The 27,023-nt window shown below is 43.3% G+C and overlaps 1 protein-coding gene across 3 annotated transcripts; it reads right to left on the minus strand.

The window, feature by feature from the left end:
• On the minus strand, positions 1–27,023 carry RGMB (repulsive guidance molecule BMP co-receptor b). Of its 3 annotated transcripts, XM_045848049.1 has the most exons (6): positions 26,897–27,023; positions 26,528–26,768; positions 25,508–25,583; positions 22,142–22,401; positions 16,562–17,070; positions 1–3,089 (listed from the first exon to the last, which is right to left on the minus strand). In XM_045848049.1, exons 3-6 carry the CDS (start codon positions 25,510–25,512, stop codon positions 2,421–2,423), a joined length of 1,443 nt encoding a protein of 480 aa, XP_045704005.1. In that variant the 5' UTR covers positions 25,513–25,583; positions 26,528–26,768; positions 26,897–27,023; the 3' UTR covers positions 1–2,420. The 3 variants fall into 3 exon arrangements, with proteins under 3 accessions (XP_045704005.1, XP_045704004.1, XP_045704006.1); XM_045848048.1 differs by lacking the exon at positions 26,897–27,023 and having other exon boundaries at positions 26,528–26,785; XM_045848050.1 differs by lacking the exons at positions 26,528–26,768; positions 26,897–27,023 and adding an exon at positions 25,895–26,060.

A 27,023-nucleotide genomic window follows, 5' to 3' on the forward strand; every position in this document is an offset into this window, starting at 1 on the left:
TAGCATGGTATGTAACTTTATTTTTCTAGCATAATAATTTAAAGTATTTACACACTGCACACTCACAGTTTTACACAGATACTTATTCATATACCTATGAACCACATCTAAAGACTCAACACACTGGGATTTCCAAGCATAAAAAGGGGGCAAAAAATGTTTTTTAAGTCTTTTAGACAGCCATTTGGAGCATCTGTGAAAACCAGTGTTTTCCTCCAAGTTTTAAGCTCCCCAGGAGACCTTTGAACAGCTACAGCCTATCCATGTGTTGCTGTGACCCAAAACTCTTCTAGTTAAGGAAATTTTCAAGAACCAACATGTGCAAGTAGCATTTTCTCTAGAAATCCTAGAAAAGAAACAGGAGATAATAAAGCTGGCCCCTCTCCAGAGAAACACCTGCATTGCTGAAACAGTTACATGTGAGGACTCTAAGTATGTACAGAGACACTAGTTAAGGGAGAACAGCTAAACACACTAGTACCAATCCAGTGATGGAGGACGGTTTTAAGCATCCTTTCTAGCTAAATGATATGACAAAATGACCTGATTTTCTTTTCCCAACTATTAGTAGAGGTGGATGTTCTCCTTTCCCTACAAAGGCCAGAGGTAAGACCATACACTCTAAACCCAGATACTATAGAAATTTCTACCCTTGTATACTATTTGCACAATCTTTATTATTTTTTTAGACTGGGCAGAATATTCTCTTATATAGCAGAAGGTGGAAAGGTTTGCTACCTCTGGATGAATTGCAGTTGCATCCTATGACTGGATGATAGATCAGTTCACTAAGATAAAGAACTTCACCAAATGATGTCCTTTTGTCCTGCCAGCCTGGGCCTGTGGTAGTGCTACTAACCCATGGCACACGGCATGGGGAAGAGCTACCTGGCTAACTAAAACTTAGCACAATCTTCACCCAAATTACTATAGTATTTAAAGCTTACTCACTCTTGTTTACATTAATGTAAACTTAAGGCAAATAACAAATTCTACCACTTTTCTTGGAATCAAACACACTTTAGATATAACAATACAAACCTAGCTATCATGGAGTTGACTTTCTCAGTTACCATGCTTCATGTCATTGGCAGTGTTTTCCTTTTGCAGGGGTGCTAAGGGAATTAGGGAAGTAAGATTTTTTTTTACTTTATAGGGACTTGATGAAGTTACCTAAGTAGCTAAATAATATTCACCTACAGACATTGAGAGGGATAATAGCTGCTGATTAAAGAGAGACCACCTGGGGAGCAACACTACTTAAGGAAAATGTGTAGATTAAGTAGCACCCAGAGTTTAGCCAGGCTGAGGAAGTGTTTGTCATTGACACCCCGGTCCACTCCATCACACAGATAGACGTGTCCAAGATTGCCAATGCTGTGGAGTGGAAAACTTTGTGATGGGATCTGGGCCTCAGTACAGAATCTACAACCCCCGGTGCCCGAGGTGGAGGCGGGCGCACTGCGGGGGGAGACAGGGTCAGTGTTTCTGGGCCTGAAGAGTCAAGGAGGGAAGGCTAAGACTGTGGGCTCGCACAAATTAGAGACAACAGCAAGCATGATCACTAAAGTTACGTTTTTGTGTTTTGTTTGTTCAATGCAAGATAGTTAAAAGAGGAAAAAACTACAGTTTAAACAGGGGTATGGGGTGAGAAAAAGACTGAGAGCTGGCGGAGTCTAGCAAAATACCTGGTATTTACCTGTGAAATTGCCATCACTAGCCCCTTCTGACCTATATAAACAGCAGTTTCATATGGTTCAACTTAATGCACCAGAAGTGCTCAGATACAACAATCTTAGTTTAATAAGGATTGTGGTAGTATTCTCTCCACCCTTGGGAAAAGTGACAGCTGCTGAAGAGGGTAAAGGCTTCCTAGACATCAGTCTTTAACAGCCAAAAGCACCTGTAAGGTGGAGTGAGCTATCCTTCCGAATCAAGTGAGGACAGTGAGGACAGAAACACTGGGGAGGCTCCACCAGGAGGCAAGTGTAAGCTGCACACCGTGGGAATCAGTAGCAATGAAAGGGTGGAAGGGAACAGCCAGGAACAGCTACAGACATCACCACTGTTCACGTCCAAAGGGGACGCTGCATGTGCTGTCTGTGTATATGTACTATACATACTGAACAGGTACACACATAAATATTTAATATATAAAAAATAAAGTGCTTTCTAACAGGTCCCCTGGCACGGACATTATAAAACTTTTCACAAAACTGCAAAATAAAATTGATACAATCAAAGAACACTACATCCAACATATGTAAAAACAATCAAACACAATATGTACAATCTGGTGGGTGTCCCAGAACAAACATCCTGTCATATACATGGTATATACATATATACTCTTTTACTCAATATATTATGACAATATATATTTTAAAATTTTGTTATAGACAAAAAATAAAAGACAACCCCTACAAAAACACAATACAGATCAAGCATGTGAGCCCCAGGCTGAGAGACAGGTGGCTGCCTCCTTGGGGAGTCTCCTGACCGCTGCTTGGGAAAATGTGCCAGCGTTCCTTCCTCGGGTGCAGCGCCTCCACGTCCGCCAAGGCACTGTGGGCTGCTGCGGTGAAGTTGGCATCACCCGTGGTGAGCAGGTCGAAGACACAGGACTGGAAATAGATGTCCTTCACTGGCATCTTCTCGTGGCACTGAGCGTTGGCAGTCTCCAGTGTGTAGCCAGGCCAGGCCTGTGCCAGGGGGGTGTGAGGCAGGGTGTGCCCCAGGATGGCAGACACCTGGCCCTGCCCGTCATCGATGCGCTCGCTCAGGGGGCAGCCATTCACACACAGCTGCAGGTCCTGGCTCTCCTCGTAGGACATGGCCAGGTCCTCGGGCATGCGGACGGCGAGGGTCAGGTAGCGACCCAGCTGCCGCACAAACACTGTGGTCCCTATGTAGCGGGCGTGCATCTCCACATAGCGGCCACTCTCCCTTTCCACGATACGTAGGCTCTTGGCATCACTGTCCCCGCCGCTGGTACTGCCATCCACAAAGGCAGCAGGCAGGTCATCTGTCACAGCTTGGTACACTTTCTGATCTGTGCACTCACGGTGGGCTTTGAAGATGATCGTGATCTGTGGGAAGGAACGTGCATGAAGTTTAACACTGTGGGAGGGAAACAGGGCAGTGCCTCCCCCGAGAGCTGAATGGCTAGAGAAAGAATCTCCAAATTCAACCCCTTTGCTCCTGCTTCAGGAATGAATAGTGCTGCTGTGAGGGAAAATAAAACAGTCCTATGTATTGCCCTGACTAGCATGGCTCAGTTGGTCGGATATCATTTCACAACGCCAAAGGTTGCAAGTTCGATTCCCAGTCAGGGCACATGTCTGGGTTGTGGGTTCGGTTCCCCCGTTGGGGCATGTACCAGAGGCAACTGATCTATATTTCCCTCTTTTTCTCCTTCCCTTCCCCCTCTCTCTAAAAATAAATAAATAAAATCTTAATAAAAAAAAGTCCTATGTAATTAGAATGAAAATTCAACACAAGTCCAGGGAATGTTCATCAGAAAAAGAAAACGGTCTTTATTTTGCTAAGATCGGACATTGTTACTATTGAGATATAGGCAATTTTTATTGATCATTTATATCTTGTCTCATTCCAAAAACAGATGAGCAAGTGGTATAGCTCTGAGAAAAAAATATTTCTTTCTAAGTTATGCAGAAATTTTAAGGGGCTTAATTAACAACATACCTACCAGAATGCTGATTCCTAAAAAGTTCCTTCATTGGACTGTAAAAAAAAAATACCCCACGACTGGTCACGGCACACCTGTGAACACTGAGGCGGGGACGCAGCCGAGTTGAGAAGGGGGCCTTCCCGGGGCAGCTCCCAGTCATGTGCCTCAGGAAAGAGTTCTCTAAGTCTCTTAATCAAATGTTTCACATGACTGGCTAATCCCTGTGACAGGGAAATCACTTGGCAAATATAGCTCCCAAACACTGGCAGAGAATAAATACCCTAAACCTGGTTACAGCAAATGTTTTCTCCAAACAGCACATGGCCCTTCAGCTTCTCAGAATTTCTTTTCCCCAGACAACCCTCAACGCTCCACTCTCTAAATTAAGCAGATAATTCATGGAGAAACAAACTACTGACAATACAAAAGCTTGCTTTTAGTGAACCCACTTTCTTTTTTTTAATAATTAGAACAATTATTAAAAAAAAAAAACCAAATCCTGAAACTTTGAGCACCCTGGCCTCCAACACATTCAACATCTCTGGTGCAGGTGGTGGGAGGAAGGACTGTGAAGAGCCAGGGCCTCCTGGGTACACAAGGTGGGAAAACTGTCCCGAAGGAAAAAAAAAAAGACTACATTTTGAGATTTGTGTTATTGTCAGTAACTGAGGTAACAGCTTATTTTTCTTTCTTCTTGGAGGAAAAAAAAAAAGTATCAGGTGACTTCAGTCAAGGAGGAGGTAGACAGGCCAAACACTCTACAAATTACTCTGGATGGAGGAAACCACCTCCTGCAAGGGAGCTAATCAAAACAATAGACCCTTGTTAAGAAAGGCCAGAAAATGCCGTGGCCCCCCTCCCCACCCCTCTCTCTACAAGTCCTCACCACCACCCTGAAGTTTATGTCTGAAGTTTTTTCCCTCAGCTCGGCTAGTATTTGCTCACACTAATTCCACATGTTCCCACTGGTGTTACTTGACTGGAATTTTCCAGCCATTTCATTTTACTTCAGCCCGTTTTAAAGCCAGATCTGAACCAGCTGCACTGTGGCAACTGGTTAAATTCATATCCGTTGTTTGCAGCTGCAACCGAAGGCCAGACAATGTACTATGAAAATGCTAGGATTTCTCCTTTCCTAATTACCCTGAGCCACAATTTAATTTCACTACCAGCCTTCTCACATTTCAACACCTTCTTAACAACCCAGAGGAGGTGCACCAGAGATGATTTCAGGAAATTTGTTGTGCATCGAACCATAGGACCTTCCTGAGTGAATGGGATTTTGAGCTAGATTATCTAATGGGACTATAAAATAGATTTATTCAGTGGCTCTAAAGACAGCTTCACAAGTTTGTATATTTGTTTATTTTTAAAGAGAGCTGGGATTCCTTGGAGGTGAAGAGATTAATTCAAATAAATTCTGCACCTGAAAGAGTTGAAAGTTAGTACAAATGGCTAAAATAAGAGTTACTAACAGAATTTTCATATAATCACTATCCTCATTTTCAACTAGAACATTCCCAAAGATTCCACAAACTCTTCTATAACAGCTAAGTAATGAGATTTTTTAAGTCTAACAAACCTCAAATTTAAGCCCAGTTGGCATTATTTATAAGAATTAAGAACTTTTTTGTTCACCTTAGGAAAAACAAGGAGGAATTAGTTTTGTTGGGACAACAAAGAAGAGAGATCCAATTTCACACAGGTTTCCAAAAAGGCAAGCAAGGGTCAATATTCAGGTGCGTGGAGTCGTTGCACATGCCTCACCAAGTCCCTGCTGTTTTCACTGCGCACGCCAATTCCAACCCTGGACGCATTTCAAACCCTCACACATGGCCCTCCTCTTCCATGCTGGTGACACACCTTTACAAGATAAGTGCAACTCAAAGCCTGACCTCTGCACTGGCACCTACACTTACAAAGCAGTCCAGCTTATCCAACAGATTTTTATGTCTGTCCAATTTCCTGGGAGTGATTTTCTCTACAAGACAATGAGGCTGGTATTTCTCTTGTTGTTCCTCTTTTGGGTGAAATAATCCTCCCAGAGCTGATGTATAAAATTAGCCTAGGAAACAAAATGCTGAAGGTGATGAATTGATCTCAAAGCATGAGAGGGGTTTCCTGAGTGGTCCTCTGTAGTCTCAGTATGTATCTAGAGATACCATCGATGTAAATGCAGAAAGCGCTAGGTAACAGTGTCACATGACTGAAGTTTTGTAATGTAACTTCATTCCTCATATAATTACAACACATACTCTTAAACAGCAAACACTCAACCATAAAGGGCCAGAAATTCATTTTCAGATTCTATCTCCCACTTCAGAAAAACAAAATTTACCCATTCTTATTCTTACTAATTCTTACTTTTAGAACATTCAAAAATTAATCAGAATTTTTGGAAATTCCAAACATTTTTGTGTTTCCAACTAGCAGCTATTAGAGCTTTGTAAAAAGAGGATATTCAAAATTGTATTCTAAAGCTCTCAGACAATTCAAAAACACCAGCTATGCTGCTTTCTTTTCTCCCTCTATGAACAGATCCATATGCTGTAATAACTCAATTTGGCACATCTGCTCTATGCCACACCATTTATTATTGATGGATGGCATTTCTGTGCATTTAAAACATCAATGCCTTTTGTTAACCCTCCCCCACCCAGGCCCTCTCAAGCCCCACTTCAGACAAACTGCTCCAGTTCTCCTCATTCATTTTTAATGTTTCACTCCCTGAGATCTTTACTGCCCACAAGGTCTATTAGGAGGAGAAAGATAGCAGCTACAAATCAACCTTTCCACAAGTGAAAGACAATAGGATTTAAGGTTTGCTGTGAAATATCAAAATTTAGAGGCATCTGCTTCCTCTTTCCACCAGGAAGAAAAGAAAATACATGAGAAGAAAATGAGGTAGCCAACAAAAAGGAAAACCCAGGCACTGTCTTGCCAAGGTACAGACATTATCTCCCTGGAGCTCGATAGCCTTCTAAAGTGCTGTGCACAGGTTTTCAAACAGCAGAATTCCCCAAAGGCTGCGCACTTAACTATTTGTGCTTATTGCATTTTGGAAGAAACATTTATCAGTGTTTAATCAGGCCGTTTGGCACTACAAGTGCAGGACTTTACTGGAATCCTGGAATACCAGACCTGGACTTTTAGATCAAGGGACTCACACCTCTTGGATTAAGAGTAGCCAGCAAACTGAAATGAAATCGTACCAGAAATTAACTTGGAACATGGGGAAACAGTTTTGGTATGTACCTGGTTAAAATTCTGCTTGTGTTAAAGGGACCTAAATGCATTTTCTTTTATATAATTAGCTAATACATCCCCTTTGTCAGATCCGTTGGATGCATTACAAGGTGAAAAAGTAGGGGACTCAGGGAGGATAAGAGATCTCTGTGCTCACAGTCCCTTTTACTCTGACAGGTCAGTGGTATATAGCCTCTATATCTTGTCCTGTGCAGTGAACAAAAAAGAAACCATTCCAATAAGAGCACATGCTCCCAAGAAATACAAAGGCTCTATCTCCAGCTCTTAAACACCTAATCTTTACTTCAGAGGTCAAAGCCTAAGAAACTTGCAGGCACCAAAGGAAGTAGATGATTTTGAAGGCCCCTTCCTGCCCCACCACCTGACAGGGAAACCCAGTAGTGTGGATCCTGGCTGGAGCTGAGCCACCCATCTATGCTGTGAGGCAGGTGCCTCGCCTTTGGTTACAAAAAATTGAGAGAACTCTGTGTCTCCTCTATTTTTAGAAGTGAGGTGCGGTGGGGTGGAAGAGCATATTCATCTAGAATAACTTTCTGCTTGAACTGTTTCAAACAAAACGCAGGAGAGTATTTATATGTACCAAATTTAATTAAATGTTGGGTTGGTTAATAACTGATATCACTGACAATTTTGCTTAAAAGTAAAGAAAAAGAATTTTCTAGGAAGCTGTGAACTCAATGCACTGAAATGTACTTTTTACAATCACTAACTCAGCCTATTTATCAAATATCTACCTGTAGGAAGACTGAACGTAAGACCTACAAAAATATATTTTGTTAAATACTTTTATTGGATAGAACAAGATACTAAGAGAAGACAACACAATGTGTTTAAGAAGAGCTTACCCCTAGACTCATTTTAGGGCTTGAATGAGACTAAGAATCTGCTACCTTCAAAAGAAATATCAAAATAAGTTTCTCTGTCCTCACAGTCTCTTTCCACAGAGCTCTGTTCTAGGAACACTTACAGGAATCCAGAGAAATGGACTGGATCAGCCTTATTTATTCTTCAGTGTTGCCCCAGGTAATACATGCAGGAACAAGGGCTGCCTTGGCTGCTGGAGGGCGTCTTGGCAGCAGCAGGAGAAGGAAGAAACCAAATCAGAGGGAAGGACACCCACAGCTGAGGCTGCTAGGGTGGTCCAGGGGAGAAGCACGAGGCTCAGAGGCTGGAAAAGAGCTTGCCAGAGTGAAAGGGAAGCAGGCCCAGGGATGACACATAAAAGGGACAGGCACACAAAAGTCACCATCCAAAGAGTAATTTCTGTGCACTTAAAACAAGGAAGGCTGGAAGTATAAATAGGCTCAGTCAGAGACAGGGAAATTGGCTAGCTTCCTTGTACAGACCAGAGCAAGGCTGTGCTGGGCACGAGAAGGAAAGGCCTCTGGTTCTTCGAGTCCTAGCCACTCGCAGAACGCTCAGGGAATGTCAGACTTTGCATTACATGGAACCCAGCAAATGCAAGAATTTGCTGTGCCCTAGATGTGAAGGTACAGGTGTGGGAACAGAATTACAGGCCTAGGCTGCCCTTGTGCTTCAAGACTAGAGGCTAAAAGTATTTTGCAAGATGCCCTGTTACAGCCAAAGGCGTAGCTCTAGGGGCAGGAATCTGCCTTAGCAGATCTGGCCTTTGTCCTCATTGCCCTCCTCAGGTGGTGTGGGGGCAGGGTCACAGATCCTAGGTCCCTGTTGTCGCCGGGCAAATGCTCTGGGCCTAGGTTCAGCATAGCTGTTTCCGGAACCAATGGGGATTAGGAAATCACAGCCTCTTTCATCATTTTTTCAGTTTGGGGAGGTGATTTAAAAAAGTAAAAATGCTGGAAGGTCTTCACAATGCACTCACACTCTGTCACTTCTAGGTTCAAGTTCTCGAGGCTTAAATTTAAAAAAAGCCTACTCAGGAGCAAGGTGGTGAGAGGCCACGACCATTTAGTTCAAGAAGCCACTTCACTGGAATGCTACAAAAAACAATATCCTTCCGTTTTCATTTTCCTGAGGCAGGGAGAGGGGCAGACACAACACCACATAGCTGTGTGTGCACACATGTGCGTACACACACATCCTAAAATGGAAAGATTCAAATCTGACCCCCACTTCAGGGTTTGTGAAAGTGTTTAAATGCTGTCATATCAATTCTATCCACAGTGTATGTTCCGACACTGAAAGAACCCCCACAGAATTAGCCAAACATGCTTTTTGGCTCTCTAACTCTTTAAAGTAACCAGCTAACTGGGACATTAAAAAAACAAACTCCTATCTTCACAGAACCAGTTTCACCTTAAGTTCTTTCTGGACCCAACGGACCGTGTTTCACGGCAAGGCTGCCCTGTGAAATTCCGTGTCTCAGATGCGTGTGGCTATTCCTGCTGGTTATCACCCACTGACAAGTGGAGCAGTTTAAAAAGTCCTTTGAGTTACCCAACCCACAAGAACAAAAACTCAGAACAGTGGAAGAGCAAGTTCTACTGCAGTCAAAACAAATAAAGACAAAGTGGGTAAGGCAGCATTTTTCATTGTTCGATACTGTAGGTAAGCCTTTTTACTCGCCACATTCCGCACAGGCAGAACTGTTTGGTTAGCACTAACTGAAGCCAACAAAAAAAGGACCAACTATCCAATGTTTCCTTCTCGCCCCTTCCTCTCAAAATGTTGACTCAAAGAAAATTTCACAGGGCAGAGAGAGACATTTGGAAATGTGACAGAAAAACAAGTTCTAACTCTCAGCCGTGTATCAGACTTGGCCTTGTGCCTCTGCGTTTAAACTAGGGAGGCGTGTGGATTTGTTTCAAAGCAGCAGAGGCCGGCAGCCCCATATGGAACCCTCCCTGCCTGGCTAGGGCGAGGTAGGCATGGGGTTAATTTCACTTACAAATGGGGAATTTTGAAGGTCTCCTCCTCCTTCCAAATCATATCTGGGACACAGTGTCATAGTCTAGGAGATTCAACATAGAGGTCTTAAAAGATACACATACAGCTCTGCAGGGGAGGAGGTGGGGGAATCCAGCAAAAAAGAAAAAAAAAGAGAAAGAACTCATGGACACGACAAGTGTGGTGATTGTGGGTGGGGGGGTGTATGGGGGCAGGAGAAGGTATAAGGGTGATAAATGATAATGGAAAAATACAATGAAAAAAGATACGCAGATACAAACTTTATATGATTTTAGACAGTTTCTACTAACATCCTGCTCTGTCTCTTCATTCCAAATAGAAGATGGTGAAAGACTCATTCCCCAGAATATTTTAATGCATATGGACAATGTAAAGGTGAACCTTATTTGGAAAATGCAGCACAAATTCATGTTACAAAGTGATCTTTTATACTTACATGTACATCATGGAGCTAATCATTCCTGCTCCTTTCTCCTTCTTCCCCTACATATACTTGGAAATCCTTTTACCTACAGCAACGTGCTGCAACTGTGTACAGCAACGCTGAGTAGCTCCTGGGCCTGAGACCTTACAATCCAGCACACACAAGGCGTCCACAGGAAACAAAAACGGCCTAATACCAACCCCACCACCTGGAATTATAGCTGACTTCTGCTCTTCCAAGAAGGATTCTGTCATATTTCAATAATTTCTATAATAAATAAAAAATCAAGGAGGATATCTAAGACACGCTTTCATGAATTTTAAAGATGAGATGGGATCCTAAAAATTGAATTAAAAAACTGATGATTCTGATAGTCAAATTCTAGAAAGCTTTTTAGATTAAGTCAAAGACCAACAACCTTTCAGAAGTGGCAGCCAGGACTCTAGCTTGTCGTGGTGTGAGGAAATGTGGGTGTGAATGAGGGCTCCTTTGACCATGGCTGGTTGGAAAGGGAAACTCAAATTCCAGGAGTCAAAAAAGTGACCCGTGACAAGTGACCAGGGTGGAGGAGTGTGCCCTGTGTACAGAAACCCATCTCTCTGGCCCCTCTTGCCACCAGCAACAACTTGCTCAGTCTTAGCAATACTTGGAGCCAGTTTACAAATGCGGGTCACCAATGTTCAAAAACAGAACCCTGAAAATGGCCGGTTTTACACACAAACCCTACAATTCTCCACTGACTCCTGCAGATTTTAGTTACGTGCTTAGCATGAGGCAGAGAATGCATTCCTCTCTGCATCTCCCCCACACAGTAGGTCCTTTAATGCTTGCTGGTTGAAATGCAGCACTAAATCAGCCATACATTTTATCAGAGAAATGATTACACTGAGCAGGGAACTACAACTACAAACTTCTATCCCATCTGTTCCCTAATATACCACAACTAGCCTTGTAACTTTTGGGGGGTAATTTCTGCAAAACATGGAGGACCAAGACAAGGAGCAAATCTTTTCAAGATGGCAAGAATTACCTGCATAAGAGTTAAGTCATAACAAAATAAAGAGCAATCTCAGATTTTAAAGACTGGTTACAATGTATCTGCAAAGCAGTTGTGCTCTCTGGGAGGAAAGGGCCTTACACCCTCAAAGAAAATGCCATGCCTCCTCTAAATACGCTGCATCTGCATACTCAAGGCACAATCCTGCTAATGGGAGGGTGTGGCATCTTCCTTACCCCACAGTGTAGCTCACCCTGTCTCCATAAAGACACTAAAAGCATAATGGGTTACAAAAACTTGGCAACAACGGTAACAAAAAAAGTGTCCTAGGCCTGGGGTCAAGAGAGAACACAGATTTCCAAACCCTGATCCAAAGAGATGCTTAAAACGGCAGTTTAAGCCTTCACAATGCTGGCATGTCTGTCTCTGATTTTGTAACCAACAGAATGATTCACAACTTCAGTTTACCATTATGGAGTAATGGCTACATGCTAGGAGGTATCAGAGAGAAAGAGAAGGCATGGAGCATGCTCTAGGACCCTACAAGCAAATAAGGCAACACCCTGGGTTTACAGTTTGAGGAAGACAGTGAGCAACCATCAACCAAATGAACTATGTCTTCCTATAACTCTGGTATCATCATCTAGTGGAAGTTTTCAGGACTTTCCAGATAGTAGCTGGAGTTTAAGAATCAGGGATAATTATAAACTGTTAAGTATACATAGATACCTGTGGGTAGAGCCTCTTCCCAGGCTTGCACAGCTGAGTGCCACTGCCCTGGAATAACCTGGAGCTGGTGGCCCGTGGTGGCAGCAAGAACTTAAGAGGTACCTCAGAGTGTCCACTCACCTGCACAGTCATCTGGCTTGGTCAAGCACAAAGAACACACCCCTTTCCCAAATGTAAACTGCCCCGAGGTAAACCATGCTCTCTCACTGAAGGATGAAGCACATAAAAATCTGTAATAGAATATCTATAGAAGGACTCAGCCACCCCACGTTACCCTCCCACTTGTTATTCTGTCTCACAGACTGAAGGATAAGAAAGCTACAATGATGGGAAAGGCCCCTATTACATTAAAATAAAAGCAAAAATAAAGTGCCAATTACTTGTATAAATAATTTTTAAAATATTGCCATTACTTAGGTGTGTAATAAATGAATTCCTGAAATTTTTTGGAAAAAGGAATCATTTAAGTGCACCTCAGAAACTGGTGATTTTAATATATGCTATTAAAAATATAGCATATCTGCAAAGTTCAGAATCCTTTCATAAAATAATTTATTACCAAAATCACTTTCTATAGTAATGGCATATACAAATCCTTACTGAGTCCACATAAACAGAGATCCAAAGATACACAGAAATAGGTCCATAAGTTGAGAATGTGGGGCTGGCTAAGGAAACGTGGAAGAAAAAGTAGAGAAGTCACGCATTATCACAGATGATCTGGTTTATTTATTTGTGAGGCCTGGGAGAACTACTACTTGTGTCCTCTCTGGCCTGGTGAGAGCTACCTTCTCTCCTCAAACAAAAACTACTTTTCTTTCCCATGTAGCCAACCCTGCCAGTTCTAAGCCTGTCCTCTCACCTCCCCCCACTCTCACCCTAGTGCCTTCAGGTCTGAAGTGCCTCTCACAGCCAAAGGTGGGGAAGATGGCCCAGAGCTGATGTGGATCTCAGCCCAGGAGTGTAGGTGTGCCAGACACCCCTGCAGCCCCCGGGGGAGAGATGAAAAACCAGCCCTGGCCTCAGAACACATCTACCTGGCAAGGTGGCCAACTACACAGACTACTCCTAAGACAGGGAGCCTAACAGGCTGGCGGAGGGCATGACAAAAACCCAGAAGCCCGGAGAAAGCATGCGTGCACTCAGTATGACAAATGGAACACCACCCCATAGTTCCCAGGGATGGGGGACAGGAGGTAGCAAAGAGGAGATGGGGCCATGCTGTCCAGCACTGCAGGCCCAGTGGCCCTGAACTCACTGCCTGTGAGTGGATGCACACACAAAAAACATCTTCTGAGAAAACTTTTTAAAAAGTGTTGCATAGACATCAAGGAGAGAAAAATCAGATCTTTTTTTGTACTTTTTGCTTGATACTGTTTTTTATTTTCATTAACATCATTTTTTTATCGCTTAGAATTTTTTAAAGGTTTTATTTTGGCCCTGGGTAGGTACAAAAAAAGGAAATTGTACTGCAAAACAGGCTTAGCTAATAAATGGCCCCTTGAGTGCAAATGACTTCCCTTTCCTTTCATTGTTGTTTAGACACCCCCCCAACCCCGCCGCCCCCCGCCCCGCCTCAGTTATGTATTTTTCTGAGGACGGAAAGGTAGGTACTTAAGGCCAGGCAGAGCTCACAAAAGTCAGCTTGGAAGTGGCTAGCTCAAGAAGCCAGCTTCTCAGGATGAGTTGTTTTAGGGACCTCATGGACCAAAAGCCCAGGTCTAATGGTTAGTTCAGTGCTGAAGACATGTAAACAAATGGATGCTTAACTACAGTTTTAGCATTACAGTGGGCCAGCCTGTCAACACCACTGGGCAGTCTTTAAAGCTAGGGCACTGAGCACAGGCCATTAAAGGTGCTGGATCAAGAGGATGACAGTGTCTGCAATGTGCAGTGCTGGGTTACCCAATAGCTGGTCCACACATGCTCTAAGGTTTCAGGAGAGCTGGGATGCACACACAAAAAACATCTTCTGAGAAAACTTTTTAAAAAGTGTTGCATAGACATCAAGGAGAGAAAAATCAGATCTTTTTTTGTACTTTTTGCTTGATACTGTTTTTATTTTCATTAACATCATTTTTTTATCGCTTAGAATTTTTTAAAGGTTTTATTTTGGCCCTGCGTAGGTACAAAAAAAGGAAATTGTACTGCAAAACTTTAGGCCTTTTTTTGGTTTCATTAGCATAGGTCATACACCATCACTGAGACAGACCTTCAACGGTAACCTTCCAGATGCTTCTGGGGGCTTTGGAGAGAGTTACAAAAAGAAGGAAAAAAACTATTTGAGGTTGTGAAGCCATAGAGTACTTTGTTGCTGAACAGCATGGTCACCAGATGTGGAGAAATACTTTCCAACAGTGCAATTAAAGACCAAGCATTCTCATCGTCAGCTACAATTTATGTCAGAAGACAAGAGCTCTACCTCCCTTTTTGGAATAGGTAAAACCTTTGATCCTTAACAAACTGAGAAAGAAAACAAAGTTGTACCTTTTATTTACTAATTTGCTAAAAACTATGATAGTTTCAACCACAACTGAAATGGAATGATATAAATAAAGTACTTCAGTGTCTGTCAACTATTCCACCGAACCATTATTTTCCCACGCACACAGCACTTATTAATCTTGACAGTACGGTGGGAAGGCAACCCCTCTAAGCCCTCACGTTATTTGCACAATTGATGATGATTTTCTCCATTCCCAATGGAACTGCCTTCTTGAATTTCCACTGTCATGTTTTCCCAAAGACTATTCTGGGGTTCTGTGACCTGACTGCTGCGGTGATGGATTTTTGGCCATGGTTTGTCTTAAAACTTCATAATTACACAACTTAAGATCATAATATAGCATATATATATTTTAATATTCAGCTAGAAAAACTGTTGGCATACTTATAAAAGCCAGAGGAAGAAAAGTTTATGTGAGACGTAGGATCTGGAAAGGCCAGCTTGGGTCTGTGCTGGAACTGAAGTGCGAACATGTCTGAGTTGCCCTAAGACGGCTGCACTACTCTCACCTTCCTTGTTCAGAGCCATGACATCTAATCTCAGATCTGTGACACCGCTGGGTGACTCCAGGTGTCTCTGGAGGTGCTCTAAGACTCCCTCCACAAAATGCCAAGTGAAGTAATTTAAATTCCCTTTAGAAATATGCCACATGTGTTCAGAGGCAAGGGAGGGTGTCCTGGAATCGAAAGATCAGTCGTTAAGTATTACAAAAGTTTGATCTTTGTCAATTATATTTTAGTCTAAACCAACTAATGAATAGATAAAATAAAGAAAGAAATTTAAGCAAGGTGAAGTGGTCTGTAATATGTGAGTTTGTGGCTGGGGGAGACAGGGAAGGAGCAGTTACTTGGAACACTTACTGTGGAAAACCCTTTTGATCTCTTCACTCACTAATGAAAGAATTAGTGCTGACTGGCAACTGAAAACCCAGTTCATCGCTCCTGTCCACCCACTTGCACAAGACAGTCATTTTCAACCGGTGTGCCACAAGGATTTTTAAAACACGCAATACCTGGCTATTTAGTCAAGGGCACTGATCTCTTTTCCCTTTGATTGTCACACTAAAAAAATGACAACAGCCAACACAAGCGACATCTGGTATGAATGAATCAAAATTGTAACTATTTTTTTTTGTCAGACTGGCAAAAAAAAATACTACTGTTTTTTGATGTGGTGAAGAATTTTAGTAATTAGTTTATGTGTGCCATGAGATGAAAAAGGTTGAAAATCATTGCACTAAGACATTTGCATCTTAAAATTGACTGAAAGGATTCAGTATTAGTTTCTTGAAAACTAACCAACCAACTAACCAACCAACCAACCAACCAACCAACCAACCAAGAACCACAGACACTGGAAGCTAGGCAGGGTAAACCTAATTTTGTTAGTTTTTCCCTCAGCTTCTCATTGTTATCCTGAGATTACTTGGGGTTATACATCACTGCTCTGCAATATTCAATTCTAACTTCCTTGGTCACCACAAAGATAGTAACTGAAAGACTTTTTGCCACTGGGAAGCTGGCTTATAGTCATTGTCTCTTACTACAGATTGGAAATTTCCAATGAAATTTTTCCAGATGGGTTACTGCCCTCAGGTTCACAACTTTCTTTATTCAGACACCTGTCAGAACACTGTCAGAACACTGACACCTACTTATTAGATATCAGTCAAATCTAATAAATTGAAGCATGAATTTCCTGAAGAGTTACACACATATGCACTCCCCCCCCCAAAAAAACAAAAAACCCCACTAAAAAAAGTACAGTTTTTCATTAGATAGGGCTGCCTTTTCCCTAGAGAAGTCAACTTTACTGTTTACTTTTTATTTTTCATATCATTTCCTATTTAAATTTAGATGCACATTTTTCATGGGCCCTAGAATTCCAGCATGAAATTCCTTACTAATTCTCATTTAATCCTTCATCTACCCTGTTAACATTGCTTACTAAAACAGCCAAGCAAAGTTCCTTTTAAACTAGGTTTTTTGTATCACACTTCCAAAGTTTTCTGAAGCCTCAGACACCTGAAAGGTAGAAGAACAAAGAAAGTATTCTTGCCTTATTTGTAGCAGTAGCACTGGATCCAGGGACCACAGGCACATTCGTCACTTGAACTGAAAGATAATTATTATCTATGAGTGGCCAGGCCCCTTCCACTTTGCACGTCTGGAAGTGATCCTTGAAAGTTCTAAGGTGAGGATCTCCGAACAAGCCACAAAAAAGGTAATTAGGAGGGTTCTGGTCCCCTCCCCTGTGTTCTCTGGCTCCTGCATGGCTGTGATAGTTACAAGGGTCATGGGTCACTTCAGGGTTGGTAGAGGATGTGGGTCCATCCTTGGAACAGTTCCTCTGGCTCATGAGGTCGCTGATACCCAATACAGCAGAATGGTATACCAGGTTGCCACGGCAGGCTTTTGAAGTTCGCTGGGTGCAGCCAGCATAGGCACGCAGGGCCTTGCAAAACTCAGAGTCAAAGCCGTCAATGGCAGAGTTCAGGTGTGAAGTCAGGGACACAAAGTCCGTGGTACATTTCTGGATTCGACACTGGGCCGGTTGTTGGCAGTCACCTATGGGAAAGAAGATAAGACCACACATTTCTTAGACGCTTCATAACTTCCTGAGCTACATGAGAAAATGACATTCTCCTCTGGGGACTGTTTGTTCTATTTCATATACTCCTATTTTAGGAAGGCCTTCAGAAATAGGGCTGCATTGTGCTTCTGTGTCTCTACAAATTAAGACACTGGGAGAAAAAGTTGCATGCACTTAGCTTAAAACTTTAAAGCATGGGCCATTGTAAGTGAGTATGAATCTAGTGCAGTGTTCTTAAGTTAATACTACAGGGAATGGTAAATGACATATTTTATCAACTTTGCTATTGTTTATGGATTTTGAGAAAGATTCTTTTGCTCTAAAGCCAAGCAAAAGATGTGAATGTAGTTTTGATTTTGAAAACTGCGTAAGTAATTTGCTTTGGAAAGCACTGTCTATGCACAAAACCACAATTAAAGCATCCACAAATCAGGTAGGGGAAAGCCCCTAATTATAGCATGATTGGTTAAAACACCTTTACCTAATTCTAGCACAGCTAACAGAGGAAGAATAACAAGAAAAAAATCTAGGTATCTACCTTATTCTGCATTTGTGATGGATGTTTATCAACAAACTATACAAACTGACACTTAATCTCCTGGATTTTGTGAAGTATAAATGTTCTCTTAAAAAAATAAAGTGATTCATTTGACCAAGCTATGTATTCACTTCTCCTGTAACATCCATCACCCTAAGATTCCAACTCCCAAACAGTTCACCAGTGAAAGTGCACTAAAGCAAGAGGACATTGAAATTATGCTGCAGAAACAGATGATTCTAACTATGTTTTTCAGAAACAGAACAGAATTCTTAGAATGTATATAAATTATTTTTCCTTAAATCAACAATGCATATGAACTTAATGACCGAAGCAAAGTAATGAAATGAAGTAATGAAAAACCAGTGCCCCACTATTTAAAAACTCAATTTTCAAATGATGTTTTGCCACTAGCTTCTCACATAAAAATTTACTAAAACCTCTCAAAGTACAAAAATCATAAGAATTGCCAATACTAGGTCAGTCACCTGCACCAGTTTTTTTGTTTCTGTTCCATAAAGTGGGAACACCAGAATTACTAAAAGCAAAACCCTTTTATCATCCACCTCAACTTTTATAGACATGAACAGTAGCACGTATTTGAGTTACACATTCTTATAGGTCTCTAAACTATGAACGAAGGTCTCAATCTCTTCAAGTCTAAGGTTCTTCATCTGAGAAATGAGGAAGTTTTCCTAAAATAAACTTTCTAACATTTTTCATGCATAAAATATCTTATTCTAGGTGGGAGGAAAACAGGCAGTAAAGTACTATTAAATATGTAATTATTTAAAGATGTGGACATAAACTTCAGGATAAGATTTAGGACTTCATCTGATAAAGACTTATTAAAATGGTTTTTAAATAAAAATAATTTTAAAAGATATTTTAATCTTTTCAGTAGTAAACTGCTTTTAAATCTAAATTAAGTAGTCTGTAATCTCTGTCTTTGGCTTCAGTTGGGCAGAAAACGGTAGATGACCACTTCTCAGGACACCACCCCAACCACTTTTATATTTTTAAAGGCCAAAAAAAGAAAAAATGCTGTAGTCTTGATTGGATATTCACTTTAACTTGAGTAAAAGAAAAGATTAAAATATTAATCACAAAACCATCTTCATGTGTTTGGCCTCTTTTATGTTTGATCGTTGCAAAGTTAAAAGCAGCTCTGATATTTACAGAATTCCTCTTTCCAAAGTAGATCAAGTCATTTTCAACTATTTTTACTCAAAAAAGCTAAACAATATATACATAAAATCCAACCAATCAAGCAAAAAACAAAAACAAACAAACAAAAACAAACAAAAAAACACCTCAAAAGCCATTAAAGCCATTTAACAGATGGAAAAAAATCAAGGCAAAGGGATCTTTCAGGCCTTGTCCTGGCTGATCACACACAGCTAGTATGAAGCCCAGGAAGTGGTGCCTTTCCTCCAATCCCATTTTCCTTCCTCCACACATCACATCCCCTAAATTCCTGACTCTCAACATGGTACTTGATATCTCAACAAAAAGATTTAAGTAACTAATGTATCAATTTCCCCCTTTTAAGTCAGATTCACAGCAAGCAGAAAGCAAGGAAATAAAAACTGGGCCAAATCACTCAGTAATGAAAAGCCCTCAGACTACATATAAATGACAGCGTAAAAACTTTCTGCTAAACTTGTAGCGCCTATTTTGTTCTTTTTATGGTCTATAAAATCTATCTGAGCACACATTTTCTTATAATTATTTCAAATAGTCATAAAATATCAAAAGTAAGAACAGTATGGAAATACAGATGCAATTGTTCAGAAGGGAAGAGAAGCAGAATTTAGATGCCAGCTCCTTTTCTGTTCCTTCCTCGTTCTCCGCTCACCCTTCTTTTATTCATAGTAAGTACATGCTGATTCCTTTGAGAAAACAGAACTTCTTGGGTTGTTCTGCTTTGGAGGAGATTTCTAGCAGCCTTTTGGAGTAGAGATAATCGGAGGGAAGAAGGCTAATTAGAGAGAAAGTGCATTTGGGTCAGCAGTTTCAGCCCCTTTGCAGGCTCCTGTAGAATGACTAATTTGTAGCGTATACCCAGAAATATCCAGCCTTCATGAATTTATAATGACAGCACACACTTTGCCTGTTACAGGCGGTAAAGTAAGCCTCCTATCAAAATGCCAAGGCAATGAGGAGCGGAAACAATTTCAAGGATGTAGCCAAGTAGGCTATGAAGTGTACGAATAAGCAAGTAATCCCCATATTGCATCTCCAGCCAGGAACTGCAGAGGTTTGCTTAACAGAAAAAAAAAAAAAAAAAACAAACCAACAAGTACAAGTACTGTTTTCATTTCTCGAGAGCAGAATTAAAAATCTGCAGTTACAGATCTCTATTTTTTTAAGTCAGATTATCTGTGATTGGTGTGACAGTATTTTCATTCCATTTAATTTAAGTGCTAAAGGATTTTTGGGTCTAGAATTTTCCTTAATGATTGAGACGTAAAGATCTCACCATTTAAGACAGTTTCCTCAATGCCTAGACTGCAATGTGTGAATTTGCAGCATGGTCACCAGTTTATAATAAAAGAAACAAGATAAGCTGAATTAAACGAAATGTGAAGCCATATGGTTGCTGAGGGAAATTATATGGATCCAGGCATAAAACATATGGTAGCCCATCTGCAAAGGGCACTTTGCTAGGCTCCCTGCTCTGAGTAACAAGCCCTGAATTTCAATAGCACTGCTCTTCAAAGAAATCTCTCAAAAGGAGCTCTCTTTTCTGTAATGAGATTAATTGTTCCACTTCAATGAATTGTCCAGAGAAATCACCACAGCCACTCTAGGTAGAATCTGATGGTGACTCTAGTGAGGGCATATTAACATACTGAGAGGAGCTTCACATTCCAAGTTTTGAACTAAGTATGGCACCTTGATTTTCTAAACATTTAAACCAGCTTCTTAGGTGTTTCATGGGCCAGCAAAGAAATCTTCAGGGGCTACATTCCAATCCTGTCAGAGGAAACTATAGCAACTAAGGGAAACAATATCTAAGCAGTCAAGGACACAGTCCCACCTAGCCCTTCCATTTCCATTTCAAGAAACCCATACTTGGACATTATGGACACATTTTTCACACAAATCATCTGAGTATATCTTTTGATATGTCACAAACAATTTTCCATGTAACTGTAAGCAGACTGAAATTACTTTCTAAGGTTCTAAAGTCACTAACTGAAAACCTTAATCATTCTAAAACTTGCCATTACATTCCTTATTAAGACTTCAGTTTATGTTTTCCCAAGTGACAGTGTTAAAATGCAGCTGTTACATCACAACACAAAGTTACACAAGGTAAATGAAGCCCTTTTTTAAAATACTACATTTCCCCCCTTACTTAAAAAGAGCCTCAAATTTTGAGCAGGGGCTGGTATGACTCAATGAATAAAAATTACTCCTCACATTTGGATGACATTAAAGTCCAGGATTCTCCAGATCACAGCATGGTGACTTCTGTCATACTAATAAGGGACAAAAAGATCGGGAGAACAATTTATCTAACACTCTAGTTGTTCTCAAACTAAAAAAATAATTTAACTTTCATTTGGCATTTAAAAAGTTCTTTGTCTAACAAACTCCTTAGAAGTGGTCTTGTTTGTAAAGAGCATCCAATATTATCCTCCCATCTTAACAGCGATTGCATAGCTGACATTTAACATTGTATTAATGAAAGAATTTAAAACACAAAAACATAGTATTACAGTCTGGGTGGGTCATTTTCAGGCTTATTTTTCTAAGAACAGATTCCTCACTGCTGCTTCCATAGAGGAAGCGCCGACATCCAGAAAGCAGCATATCTGTCAATCCGTCCTGGAACACGCGGCTAGCCACAAAGCATGAGTTTTTCCAAAGTTGAAAGCTGAATTAAAAGCAGCTTTCGCAAATACGAAAGAAATCCCGATTTAAAGAAGTTTAGTTACTTCAAAATTAACCTCCCAGTTTACAAACTCTGGTGAAAGTCTTTCCATCTGGTGCGATTTCTTCACCTCACCACCACCCCCAACTCCAGAGTAGCAGCACAAGGCTCCTTGTCTCCTCTCCTAGTAGGCGGCGGCGGCAGAGGAAACCTGATCCCCGCCTGACTTGCAGTAAACACCAATGCAGAGAGCAATAAAGCATCCGGAACATTTGTCTCAGGCGCGCAGCTCCCGCCACCCCCCCCCCGCCCCCGCCCCGCTAAATCTTTGATAAGCGGCTGTTGGGGGTAAATTTATCAACGTTCCGAACCGAAGACGGAAGAAGGCCAAAGGGAGGGACGGGAAGAGGCCTGAGCCCTGTGTTCTGGGCACGCCGCAAGGTCGGCGGGTGTGTTCTTACTGGTGCCCTGTAAGCCCGACTAAGGTGCACGTCATGGGCTCAAGAGGCCTTTCCAGTCTCACCACGCAGCCCTTCCACCCTGGCCAGTGCCTTCGAAACCCTGGGGTGTTTGGGAACAAAGCGCAGGGCCCTGGGGCTGGCTCCCTCGCGCACGCGCCTCGTACCTGCGTGGAGCAGCCCAAGGCTGAGCAGCAGCAGCAAGAGCAGTGCCAGGGGAGGCGGGCAGAGCCTGGGGCGGCAGCGCTGCTCAGCCCCGGAGACGGCGGCGGAGGCGGCGGCGCAGGAAGGTGCTGCTCTTAAGCCCATGCCCGTCCATGCAGGTCGCGTGGGCTCCGGCGAGGGCTGAGGCACGGGCGCCGTGGCGGGTCCGGAGCCGTGACTGCTGCATGGGCCAGGGGACGCACCTCGCTTCCTCTTCTTCCTCCTTCAGGCCCACGTTGTAGACGGGCCGCAGCCACCGCCGCATCCAGCAGCGCGCCGCGGGCGGAGCGAGTCGGTGGAGGCAACCGCAACGGGGTGCAGCAGCATTGCAGCAGCCGGAGGTGGCGAGAGGGGGGAAGGGGCCGAGAGAGAAGACACAAAGACTGTGAGCGACTGCCGACTCTGGCCCCCAGGGCGGGCGCCCCTGCCCCGGCCAGCGTGGGCTCTACGGCCGTGGAGCACGGGCGTGGACCAACAGGAGGCGCACTCAACCCTGGTCTGCGCCTCGGAGATCTCTGCGAAGCGGCCCCCAGGTCAATCAATCTCAGCCCCACACTGCTGCCCCGCCCGCCCTTCATTCACCAATCCACGTTGTCCACACCCCTACCTTGCCCCGCCCTCCCGCTCCATTGGCTGCTAGAGTTAGTCCGCTGGGCCCTGCCGGCCACTAGCAGGGCCCAAAGCGCCTGATCCCCGCGTCTTCTATAGCCTTCTGCGTTTTCAGTGTAACTCGAGTTCCTGGTACTCTTACTTTGGGTTCTGTCCCAGGAGCCCGGGCCCAGACTCTCTCGCTCCCTCTTCTCTCCCCCGTCCACCCATTCCGGGATTTACTGTTTCTTTTAACCAAACTGAAACAGGCGGTGGCTGAGCCACCGGCCACCGTTACAAAGGAACTGGCCTTTGACCTCTCCTTGAATTTAATTAATGTTATTGGAATCAACTTCCCTCAAAGGCTTTTTTTTTTTTTTTAACGATCATTCCAATCTATGTCCCTTCACCTCCAGCTTTGGCTCCGGCTCTTTGGAGGAAGAGCCAACTCCCTTCGCAGCCAATCACATCTGCAGAACCGCATTTCGAGCCTAGAGCCTATTGCGGACGTTTGCTAAAGCTAGCATCCAGCCGCTTAAGAAATCGAATGTGACCCTTGGTCCGGAACAGATCAGTTAGGCTGGGAAGCTACCCGCCAGCTCTCTGCGGAATTCGCAGGCCCCTGTGCGAGGCTCTGGTGTTCTTGTTTCTTTGACATTTGCCTTCCTGAAAGCAGCTGGGAGGGGTCTGAGAGTGGGAGAACTTCAACGTGTTCAGTTACAGTGTAATTAGATTAATGAGGATAGTCGCCTTTTAATGCAGTGTAATTAAGGCATGATTTGTTATTGCTCAGTGGCTTTTGCACAAATTTTCATAGTCTAATAGCACATTAATTCAATGAAAGGTCAGTTTCTACCTTTGCGATTGGATGGGTCCAAAAATGGAGAAAAACTAATAGTCAGAAAGTAGGGTAATAATACGTTCCAATTTGTTATCAGTTAAGTGTGAAGTAGTATCTGATGTCTAGAATGGCGTCAAAGGCTGGGAGCCATTTCCTAATGCCCTCACCTTTGCCGTTACCCAAATAGCTCAAGGTCGCCATTTTTGGTTCACTTACAGCATACCGAAATCACAGTAGGCAGTTCTACCCGATGCATTATTCAGAATCTCTAATCAGGAATTTTGTATCAGCCGTGGACATGTAAATATTCCACAAGTTACAATGTGCTAATCAATGGACCAGGATAACTGAGGGCAAACCTATCACTCTAGCTTACTTATTAGATTCATTATGAATTGCACAAACCCTAGATCCTAATGAAGGATGCCTATTTTTTTACTGTAACTTTTCATTACTTACCACATACTGTGATGACACAAGTGGTAAACACACCTTTCACTGCCCATGATATAATTCAAGCCTTGGACATAATATGCATAATAATATCTTCAGTGTTGCCTGGAGAAGTGACTTTTTGCAGGCAGTTACCTGATACAAATTTTAGATAATACTATGGAGTAAATACTATGAGGCCAAAATTTACTTGCTTGCAATTACCACATACTAACAGTGAAATAATGATATATTGGTAAACGTCTTTTAAAACGTCTTTTAAACATCTTTTAATTAAATTGAACACTGTCAAAGTACAGTATTTTGCTAACAAAGACTACACTTTCCTTTTCTTTAACCCAAGATTTAATTCAAACGCTATGAAAGAAGCATCCTACTTAATTGAGCACACTTCAGAACACACCACCAGTTGATAAGGATCATATTCCGTTTAGTTTTTGCCTTTTCGCCCGTGACTTTCCACGATTTTCCCCGTCCTCTACTTCCCCCTTCCACCTCACCCCTATCCTGTTCCTGAGAACACCCGTGCTCTTGATTTTCTAATCAATAGAGGGCGCCCTCCAGTCGCTGCAAATCCTGGTGTGAAAGGGAACTGCTTGAGGAAAAACTTCATTTCTTCTAAGGTGCTTTATTGCTCCTCTGTTGTAAAATTTGACAAGCTCAAGATTTATAAGCCTAACAATTCACTTTTTATTGCTGCATAAGTGTTCAGCCGTCTAGAGGAAAATGTTAATTTTCACAATTAAACCGCAAGTTGGTTCCTACTTTCAAGATTTTAGGTCAGTTGACACACTCGCTAGGTAAATTTGGCCTGCTAAGCAGGTCCCGAATCCGCTTGGAAAGAGAGAGCGTGGTAAATGGTCGCTTACAGAGCATCCAGTCCTCTAGCTCCTATGCTGCAAGTTAAGCAGGATTTTAAGACTCCACAAAGAGAAATCTGGAGAGGGAGATGGGACATGAACACAAAATTGATGACTTAGAAAATTTTTACATTTTAATAAGAAAAAATATCGTGAAGTGACAGCTTGTACAACTCAAATTTACACACTTTCTTGCCACTTGTACTCTTTCTCCCTTTGTCTTTGTTTTCGAGAAAGAAAGATGAGGCCAAAACAGTACAATTAAGGGACTCGGCAAAGCAACGCTATGAATGTGCAAGTGGACAGAATTCAAACACATGCCAACAACATTATTGGATTCTAAACAAGATGCGTTTTCTTTTCCTGTCCTCTCGTTAATATATCTCCATTTCCAGAATTCTAACACGAAGGTCTCCGCTTAACAGCTCAACCGGGGTAGAGGAACCAGGAATCAGACCCGAGGTTGCGATTTGTGCAACCCATTGAAGAGTATGAGCTTCCCTGCCGCTCCCCAGGCTAAAAGCAGGGGCTGAAATAGCCTGGGAGTCGGATAGCCCAGAGGAAAGCTACTCACAGATTGTACTTACATCATTCTTAACCCTTCCTCTCCTGGATGGGGCTTGGCGGGATCAGGGGGCCGCCGAGCTCCGGAACTCGCAGGACCTGTATGTGAGAGAAGAGCCCCAGGGCTCGACGTGAGCGCAGCGCCCCCGGTAAGAGAGGGTCCGGGGCGTGCCTGAGGCTCATCACCCGAGCGTACACCACGGGCCCCGGCGATCCCTGCGGGCTCCGCCGAGGCTCGCACAGCTCAAAGCGGCAGGTGCAAAAAGCATTTGGGAGCCGCTTGCCAGCGCGCGGAGGTAATGCGCTTCCTGTCCATTTATCTCAGGAAACCAGCGCAGCCTTCCCTTCGAAACAAAATTAACCTCTCATTAGCCAGCCACTCACTCCCGAAAAGGCCTTAAAAGCTTTACCAGCTTGCTAATGTATTTAGGCTTTTCTTCCAGGCAAACGCAGCCACGACCGTGACTGCCATCAGCTCCTGGGTTCCTCTGGGTTCCTCCAGGAGCCAACTGCCGACCTCCCAAAAGCTTCAAGTGTGGGACACTCTGGCCAACCGGGATCCCTGTTTGCAGTACTGGGCAGATCCTGAACCGACTTCATGCCCAAAGCAGCCAAAACAAGTTTCCGCTAATTCCACTAGCTCTCCTCATATTAAAATCTCAGCTCCCCTGCCCTCAAGGGGAGGAACTTCCTTGGCCAGCTGTCCCTGATTCTTGACGGCTGATTGCCCTTAGGAGTGACAGACACCCCTGTCCGCAGCGGGTGAGGGAAGCTCTGACCTGGTACATGGGGTAGTTTAAACTAGGATCTAGCTGATTCCAGGAGTGGAGAATCAAATGTGGTTCTAGATCTGCAAGTGGCAAAAGGGGGCCTTTTGGAGCACCTGGGGTTTTCTCACCCAGGCCCCCTGCCGTCCTGAGGCTGGCTGATTTATACCACACAGGTGGACGGAGACCTAAACAAAATAGTCCCGGCCTCTGCCTGCCGCTCGCCCCCCACGTCCCCCTGGCCCACCGCAAACTTCAACAAAATAAACAACTCACCACAGGCATTCCCTTGTCTGCAGCGCGACGCTTGCCAGCTGGGAAAATAAGCCGCAAGCCACGCGGCTCGAGCGCACAGGGAGGGCTGCGCGGCGCCCGCCTCTCCGCTCCAGGTGGGGGCAGCGGTACGCTGGGGCAGGAGGGAGGGTCCGCTTTGGGAGCGGTTCTCCCCGCTCCCCAACACCAAGTGAGCACTGGGAGAGGGGCTGCACCCTTCCAGCCAGCGCGAACTCTCTGCCACCTAGGAGAGGGGTCGGGGAGGCAAATCTTACAATTCCATCCTACTTTCCCTTCCAATATCAAAGAAGACCAAACCCAGAGGCCTCCACCCCACCCCTCCAGCACCACACCGCCCCCTGCAGGCGCTACCCGGATTTTTCCAGCGCCGATGAGGATTGGCGAGTAACCGCGTTCCGGAGCCCCAGTTTCCAGGTCCCGGCTCCGGCCTTTCTCACCACCCCTTTACCCCACCAAGTCCCGCACAAAGACTCTTTTC

The sequence above is a fragment of the Phyllostomus hastatus genome, unplaced genomic scaffold, assembly GCF_019186645.2.
Source record: "Phyllostomus hastatus isolate PE091 unplaced genomic scaffold, TTU_PhHast_1.1 phas_contig_58, whole genome shotgun sequence".
Taxonomy (NCBI): domain Eukaryota; kingdom Metazoa; phylum Chordata; class Mammalia; order Chiroptera; family Phyllostomidae; genus Phyllostomus; species Phyllostomus hastatus.